An 8,585-nucleotide genomic window follows, 5' to 3' on the forward strand; every position below is an offset into this window, starting at 1 on the left:
TTCGAGGACATACTTTGAAAAACCGAGGTGATGCAACTTGGTTATCGCCGTTTTCAAACAAACGGTATCAAATGCTTTCGAAAAGTCTGCTAGTACCATAAGAGTTACCTCTTTTCTTTTCATGGCACTCACTAGGTCGTCCCTTATACCTAAGAGTACCGTAGAGGTCGAATGCCCCTTACGAAAGCTCGAGATGGTGTCTCTAAGGAGAGATTCTCTAGTGCAGAAATCAGTCATTTGCGAAGCAACAAGCTTCTCAAATACCTTAGAAAGTACGGGAAGAATCGACACTGGACGCAAGTGATCTTCCGAGACAGGTGTGTCAACTTTTGGAATGGGGCTGATACGCGCGAGTTTCCAGGCATGCGGGAAGTACAACTTTGAAATACAGTTATTGATGATAGTTGTGAGTGGGCCGGCCAAGCATCCAGCAGCCAGCTTTACAAACCGGGCAGGCAATTGGTCGGGTCCAGTCGAACAGTCACTGCGCAGTTGTTTAAGGGTTCGCAGGACTTCTCTTTGTGTAACACTTTCCAGGTGGAAGGCGCCCTCTTTATCCGTAAGACCACGGATGAACTGGAAAAGTTCATCTTGGTTGGTCGATTCAACATCAAGCGTTCTCCTTGCGGTCGTAGCAAAATGAAGATTAAGCTTGTCTGGGTCGAACCTTAAAGGCTGTCGACAGGGGTGGAGTACGCGGTGAACCATGCGCCAGACTTCCTTAGATTTGTTGGACGGCAAAGCCTTTTCCATGAAAGCTTTACGAGCTTTACGTATAGCGCTCTTTATCTTATTTCGTACCTCCCGGAAAGCAGACCAAGACGATTCTGAATTTGACTGATGCGCTTCTCGCCTCAGTTTGTCTCTTTGTGACTGGAGGTTAATTATTGTTTCGTTATCCATCCACGGGGCGGGAGGACGTGTCACACGGCACCTTCTGAGGGGTGCGTGCCTTTCAAGGCAGTCGTTAAACAAGGTGTTGAGAGTCTCTAATTGATCGTCAGGGTCATCAGTTGATGTTATTACCGAAAAGGGTAGTGCGGAGAAGTCCTCTAAGAAAGCTGTCTCATTTAAGTTCCTCAGGTTTCTGATGTACTTATATCTTGGCTGATAACGAGCTATGCGGATGTTTACACACGCGAAGGGGCCATCGTGGTCACTCACACTACTGCATGGTATCACACCATGAGATGTTATTTTGGATGGATCATTGATAATAATGTGATCCAGTAAGGTTCGTGATGTTCTTGTTGTTCTTGTAGGTTTGTCAATGATTTGCTTGACATTAAGGGTGTCAAGAAGGGAAATATATCGCCGCGTTGGGGCGTCCGGTATGCCCAATAGATCGAAATTCACGTCGCCTGTAAGAAGGAGAAGACCATCCCACTGCGCAGTCATGCAACCGATGAGATCTTCGAACTTGTCCAGCCATGCCGTTAGTTTAAGATTTTCAGGCCACGAGCTACTGTACAGGGCTCGGTGCACAAGCTTGAGAATGTTGTTGTTGGAGAGTAAAGGTGATAAGTCAAGTCACAACAATTCAAATGCGAAACGTCTTCTTCAATCTCTGTCACCGTCTGATTTGTAGTATAACCAGCTTAAGTTTACTTAATATCACTGAAATTTACCATTTCAACTTTGTTGATATATCCAAATTATTTCGTTACTCCCACCGACGCAGCCCCAAACAGTTTCTTTCGAAACTATCAGCCTTTATTCATTAATATCACTGAGATGACTTGGGACGCTTTGAGAGATATGAAAAATTGACAAGGTGTGTTTTGAACACTGTTCTTTAAATCAAGGCGTTGTTAATTGCTCGGGGGCTCCTATGCACTATGTACGCAAGCAGAGGAAAAAGCTTGATGGCAGCACATCAAGCGCAGAAAATTTAGCTCTAAAGTGATGAACAAAGATCCACTCTTATGGACGTTCTAAAAATTGCAGGCTGCAGGCTGTATTCCTTGCGACAAATTGCAATGCTAGCAAAACTTCTTAACGACTTTTGGGAACTTCAGATAAGCAGGCATAAAAGGAAGTAAAAGTCAAACAACTGGGCTACCTTTATGTAATATATCAAAAACGAATGCGAGTGTTTCATCAGGGGTTCCAAACACTGAGAAACAGATTGTTTCGAGGTGTTTGGAATCCCTGATGAAACGCGACGCACGATTTTTTTAGACGACTTCCAAACGAAACAATAAAATAAATATGCAGGGATATATTTTTTCCATTGTCCTCCCCAAGTTAAAGGACAATCATGTATGCAGCGGTGCAATTTTGCTATTTTCAGTAACATTACGTTAACATGCAAGCATGATCAATTGCTTTGGTGTGGTTGGTGTGCGACCATGAGTGAAGACGGAGCAGCACGATTTAGGGAGCATAAAACGGTTTACGAAGAACACGAGTTAGTCGAGAAGGCTATTCCCTCGTATACCAAATGTAAGAAAAAATGGGCGGTAACAATTTTTGGCGAATGGCAAATTTCTTGGTCGGTTATAGCTCCCGTTTCAGATCCAGGAGCGCTATTCCAAGACTATAATTTACTCAAGGTCGTACGGGTCTTTTTTACCGGCATTGAAGAAATAAATGCAGTAAGCTTGAATTATGTACTGGCTTCGCAAGTTTGAGATGGAGGTGGCCAAGAAGTTGGGGGAGAGATATCCATCGAAGACCATCCATGAAATAATATTCAGGTCATTTTTGGAATTGCTGTTAACGATGCATTAATTATTGAAAATGCTCATTTAAATGCAAGTGTTTGATCTGAGATCAAAACCATGTTTCATCTCAGATCAAAACCCTTAAGATTTTCCTCTGAGTGTTCATTAGATAACAGGGTTCATGCATGTGACCCAAATATGCCTCATTTATTGGCTGTTTCCCTCATGAACTATTAATGATTTGAGAAAAACATGACCAAGTCCTCAGTACTTACTTCTTGATAGATGCTTGGAGAATTTCCTTTACTACAGCCAGCAGCCATTTTCTTACAGCAGGACTCAGGGACTGATTCTGATTTGTCACTACTGTTGAACCACTGAGATGTTTTCCAGTCAGCCCCAGACGAAACACCGCAACACATCAACTGTTGATAAGTGGAAACAAAACCTTGGTATATGTGATATCTCGCTAGAGGTGTATCAAATTGTGTCAAAGTATATCCATAATCGATTTGTTGTCCATAATGTTCGCTAAATAAAGGATATTCTATATACAAGGCTAAAAGATTAGGAAAAAATTATTGAAATGTTTAAACCAAACGTTTTCGGCTTTGCCATCATCAGGGTTGAAAATAATGACCGTCTGTTCATATATATATATCTTATGTGATTCCCGATGGGAAAAGTTTGGAGACATAAGAAATAACTTGTTTTGTTCAAACTGGGGCGGAATTGTTGCATCGCATTCTTTCACTTGGCGTGTTCTCTCCTCAGCAGAAACTTTCCACAAGCGTAGGATCGTGGAGGGGCTAATGATCCAACAATTCCGCCCCAGTTTGAACAAACAAGTTATTTCTTATGTCTCCAAACTTTTCGCATCGGGAATCACATAAGATATATATTTATGTACAGACGGTTATTATTTTCAACTCTGATGATGGCAAACAGCCGAAAACGTTTGGTTTAAACATTTTAATAATATTTTCCTAATCTTTAGCCTTGTATATAAAATAATCGATTTGTGGTTACTCTACTTTGCTTTGTGATTGGTCCAGAAAACTCGCACCACCATCAGTTAATCAGACGCAAAACCCAAACCGATCGCGAGTGTGTCACTCGCGCACGCCGCCTCGCTCGCCAGGTAGTCAATTTGTTCCCCCGTGGGTCCTTGAGCAATTATCCTTCGCTCCGAATTGTTCCACGACATTTTAACAAATCTCTTTAATTAATGTGTTCGATAGCTTATAGTGCCACACAACTGTTTCATTGAGGGGAAGTACTGGATTGAGCCATTTGAAGTGGTCCTTTTACAAAAAAAAAGATTGGTTACGATTGATTTCTGACCTCTTGTTGAGCTTTGTCAATGGCCTCAGTCAGCTTCTGCTTGTCCTTCTCTCCGTAGTCGTTTTTGATTGTTTTAGACACCGCCTCTTCAATCTTGCTAATGACCTGAAAAAATAATGTATGGTCAGTTGCTATGTCACATGTAGATATATAAAACATTCACACATTTTTCACTGGTTATTTCTCAGGGAGTGGGGTAAGAGGCAACCGCCAAAATTTCCATGGGTTATTACTTTTGAAGGCTTTGGAACCTGACCCCGATCGGCAAAATATACACTAAGAATCCCGTGAAGATCGTTAGCCGGTGAATTTTTTTTTTCCGAGTAATCAAGTTTTTTATGTATCCATGTAGTCTCTTTTGGTTCTATCCTCAGCTCCCATCTTGCTCCCAACACTGACTGAAAGGCTACTTCGTTAGAAATCTAAAACACGGGTGAGTTTAACATGACGTTTACGTTAACAACAAATGGTAAAAAATGAACTGAGTTTATTCGATGGTCGTAGAATTGAAGAAACATCAGGTTTAAAGCAATATTTCTACTTAAGTTTAATAAACGGAAAAGTTTTTCCCTTTGCTGCAGACGGTCTCTGCTGAATGCAGTTCATACGTAGTTCATTACTCATTTATTTACCTTGTCTCTCTTAGAGTAGGCCATGATTCCGGAGGCAATCTCCAAAATGAAGATCATCAGCACCAAGAAGGAATACTGTATTGGTAGAGAAAAATGAGTTACAGAGTGGGACCGGGATCAAATATGAAATGAACACGACAAAGAAAAACGAGAGTTTTTTTCTTTTCTTTCTCTTTTTTTTTTTTCAAGGAAGTTTCCCGTAATTAGCTCGTTCTCCAACAAGGAGATTGAGAGATATAAATTGCATACTTAGACCTGATTTTGAACGAGAGCGATTTGCACACAGTTCAAGATTGAGGAATAAACTGCTCGTAAAGAATTTCAAGCGGGGCTGGAGTGGAGCGAACAAAACCACATCCTTACATGTATTATATACTATTATAGTATTGTTTGGAGTGACCTGTAGAGAACCACTGTTACGGTTTGAATATCAAAGCGATCTTCCCAGAAATAAATTGAGCCGTAGTGACAATTAGGCCTGTACATACCTGAATTTTTTTTTTAAGCGTTTTTTATTTTTTGCTACTGCTCAATTAGTGTTCCTTACTGCGAAGATCGCTTTAATATTCATTTCTTAACTTGCAGTTCACATATATTATTTTCATATATTCACAGTCATTTGTTGGGGTTTTCTTGGCAAAGATTGAAATGTGGACTACTTCAGACGGTTCCTGTTTCTCCAGCCGAAAAATACGATCAAAGGTTAGAGTGCTGACGGTGCTAGAAATTTACCAGAAGCAAAAGCCATTTATTCTCCTTCACCACGGCGCAGCAGCCGATACCACCAATTATCATCACCAGTGCCCCCGCGGCTATCAGAATATTGGCGGCGGTCTTGAAATCACCTTCCTCCATTAAGGCCGAGTAGTTACTGGCGCTAACTCTGACAAAGATCCCCACGGCCATCGTTGCAATGCCGGCGGCCTGGAGGCAAAATAGACCACAGCGGTGAAAAGAAAAGCTTCTCTTCCGAGTCGTTTAGCTGGCTCCGATCAAATCACAAACGTTAAAAAAACTTATGTTATTGACCGAACGACCGCTGAACAAGGTAATGCATAATTTTACCCTTAACCTGAGAATAACTAGCATCTAATTTCTCCTCACCATATCACCCCTGGCTCGATTACCAGCCGTTTTTCGGGAACCGGAGCCCGCGCTCCTCCCAGAAGAGACTCTTCTAGGGGAGGAACGAGAAAGACCGGACCCGAGAGAGCGGCGGAAATCGAGCCTATATCACCCCCCTCAATCAAACGTTAAGGTCGTTATGGGCAGGAAAAGGTCGCCAAGTAAGTTCAAAAAATCAAGTTCTCCTTGTTAGCACCTTAAGTAATGTATGAAGGACAGCATGGAGAATATGCATACTGATGTTGCGTGGAAAGAGTTTAAGGATAATCCTGTTTTAGAACTTGAAATTTTACTAAGGAGATCGAACATCATTTTTTTTTTTTAAAGTCACAAGGAAACACTTAAACGTCCTTAATCATTGGCTATAAAGAAAGAACAAAGTTGTTGAAATTCATTTCAGTTCATTACATGAGATGAAGAGTTTATCGTTCTTAGACACTTACACGCTTATTCCTCGAAATTAGGATAAAGGTAACCTTTCGTTTGAATTACCATATCTCTTAATCTACCCAAATTGTAAATATTACTGTAGAAATCAAATAAGTAATGAACATAAAATATTTTGCGTTGTGCATAATTTGCGCTAAAAACAATAACAGACCTCGTCAAAGAACCCGTTTATTCTCGATAAATTTAATATGAAATTACTTAACAAATATCGGGTTTGTTTGTGATATTTTATTGCTCATTTTCTCAAACATTGATCAAATGTGGTACGGATATCTAAATACCCTGAAAATATTCGTCTCCGTAGTTTAGACTAGCAGCTCAACCGTAACGACTCTATAATGCAGTGAATGTGAGTTGTCATTCACACAAGAAATAATATTAGAATCTGATTAACTTTTTCAGGAATGAAATCGATGTAAATGCAAACGTTGTTGGACTCGTGAAAAATCTAGAGCTCGTCATAGATGATAATTCAAGAAATAATACCTCTGGAATATACAAAGGATCATTTCATTATTGTTTCTCTTCAAACAATTCGGTCATAAAAGGGGCATGATTTCTTTTAGTGCTGTTCAAGTTGGAATTTTTGTTAAAGTACTTCGCTGTCCTGGTAACCAACTCTCTTAGCTTGAGATTAATTGAAAAATTGAAACCTTTCGCCGTACATGAACTCTACCAGTTTCTAATATACATCAAGTTGTCAAGGTACCTAACAACATGCGGCCGTAAGCCTTGTAAAATATTTTCCCTAGCTGAGTTTTTTCGCTATGCCTGCGAACCTGCTTGCATGTGTTTTTGTCTTTTCAATTAAGACGCGCGGAAGGATTTTCTGATCTTTGTATTTTCCGCTCGTTCGCACATTTTAAAGATTTAAATGGACGGATGAAAGCGTCTTTGAGGAACAACGGCGAGGTAAAAAGGAAAATTTTTTGAACTAACGAAATGAAATTCGTCACTTCTTAATCAGCATTTTTCTGCACTGACCAAAAACTAAAGTGTATTCATGGCCGGAAATTAAAACCTGTGTTTTTATCTAATTCTTTTCTTTTCTCTTTTTTTTTCTGTGAAGAAGGAAGCTTCAGGCCAACATGGCGGCTACTATCCTTTTTTTGCAACGAAAAACTGATCGGCAATAATCATTTTTGATGAGTTAAAACACAAGAACTATTTATGTGCTTTAAGATTATGAATTTGCGCATTTTCTTGGCATGATCTACATTATAATCCGTAAATTCGCTGATAAGTTTTTTTTTTTTTCAAGGTAGGTGTTGAAGCCATGCAACTCCCTGTATGTTTTTGTCATGTTTTCAGCTCTGAATTGAAGGGTGAGAAATGAAAATATTTATAATTACAGCTGAACAGCCATTGTGAGGTCAGTCTGAGAAATCACAACATCAAAAAGAAATCTTTCTATCGATTGAATCAGGAGTTTGAGAGCTTCCAGCAAGAGTTGTTGACCTTTATATTTTTATTTAGGGTAAGTGTTACAGCAAAGATCTCCGTCTCCGCACGAGCTTATTTTGATCTCAATTGAATGTGAGCCGAAAAAATTTAACTCGAGTGACGCCGCGCTTAAACATTAATGAATGGTTAGTGCCGCATACAGCGATCAAAAAGCCGAAAGCTTGTTTTTGTTCAAGCCACAAAATGAATGAAAAAGCGTCTATTACTGACACAAAGAGGAGAATCTCTTTAAACAGCAAAACGCCACGAAAATCGAAGGTTCGACTTACCCAAAAAAATAGATTGAAAACGCACAGCATAAACTTCAAACACTTCATGCCACAGTTGAGCTCCGCCATTCTAGACGGATCTTTTCTAAACCTTAAACAGAAAAAAGATGATCTAAGATAAAGGCAATCTGTCTCTCCCCCACTCGTACCCCAAAAGGTGAATAATTTGTGATATTTTACCTCTCAACTAACTATAAATACCACAAACGCGGCCTCTGTCTGTCTGTTGAACCAAACAGCCACCTCCCAGCTAAGATTAAGATTGCGTTTAGTAATGTTTTCTTTCTTTCGCCTCCAACATGCATAAATTTTCTTTTCCTATTCCGAGTGGAAATTAAGAGAAGGTTTGATTGACAATCGCTTGATTTTAATATCGGTTGATCTTTCCACCAATCAAACACCTCACGTCTAAAGGCTGTTGACAGTTCTGTCCGCTTACATTATTTCCTATTTGACAGATGGTCGGTTATTAGGCGCAGACAGGTGGTGCAAAAACGAATCCCCAACGCTCTGCGGGGTTCGCTATAATATTATTCTTCAACAGTAATCTCCATTCAAAATTCTAAATAATGCAAAAAAGGCAAGCTATTGAAAACTCTCCCGACAATTTTCTACCATTTCTAGCTGTTAAACGG

The 8,585-nt window shown here is 39.9% G+C and overlaps 1 protein-coding gene across 1 annotated transcript in view; it reads right to left on the bottom strand.

Moving 5' to 3' along the window:
• Positions 1–8,286, bottom strand: part of LOC111329922 (CD151 antigen) — an 11,452-nt gene extending 3,166 nt beyond the window's left edge. Inside the window, exons 1-6 of the mRNA XM_022934689.2 lie at positions 8,131–8,286; positions 7,951–8,041; positions 5,375–5,566; positions 4,643–4,717; positions 4,011–4,115; positions 2,942–3,091 (exon numbers count right to left, since the gene is read on the bottom strand). Of these exons, the coding sequence (XP_022790424.1) occupies positions 2,942–3,091; positions 4,011–4,115; positions 4,643–4,717; positions 5,375–5,566; positions 7,951–8,019 (591 nt within the window). The 5' untranslated portion in view covers positions 8,020–8,041; positions 8,131–8,286. The remainder of the gene's footprint in view (positions 1–2,941; positions 3,092–4,010; positions 4,116–4,642; positions 4,718–5,374; positions 5,567–7,950; positions 8,042–8,130) is intronic.
• Between the last annotated feature and the right edge of the window lie 299 nt (positions 8,287–8,585).

The sequence above is a fragment of the Stylophora pistillata genome, chromosome 10 (genome assembly GCF_964205215.1).
Source record: "Stylophora pistillata chromosome 10, jaStyPist1.2, whole genome shotgun sequence".
Taxonomy (NCBI): domain Eukaryota; kingdom Metazoa; phylum Cnidaria; class Anthozoa; order Scleractinia; family Pocilloporidae; genus Stylophora; species Stylophora pistillata.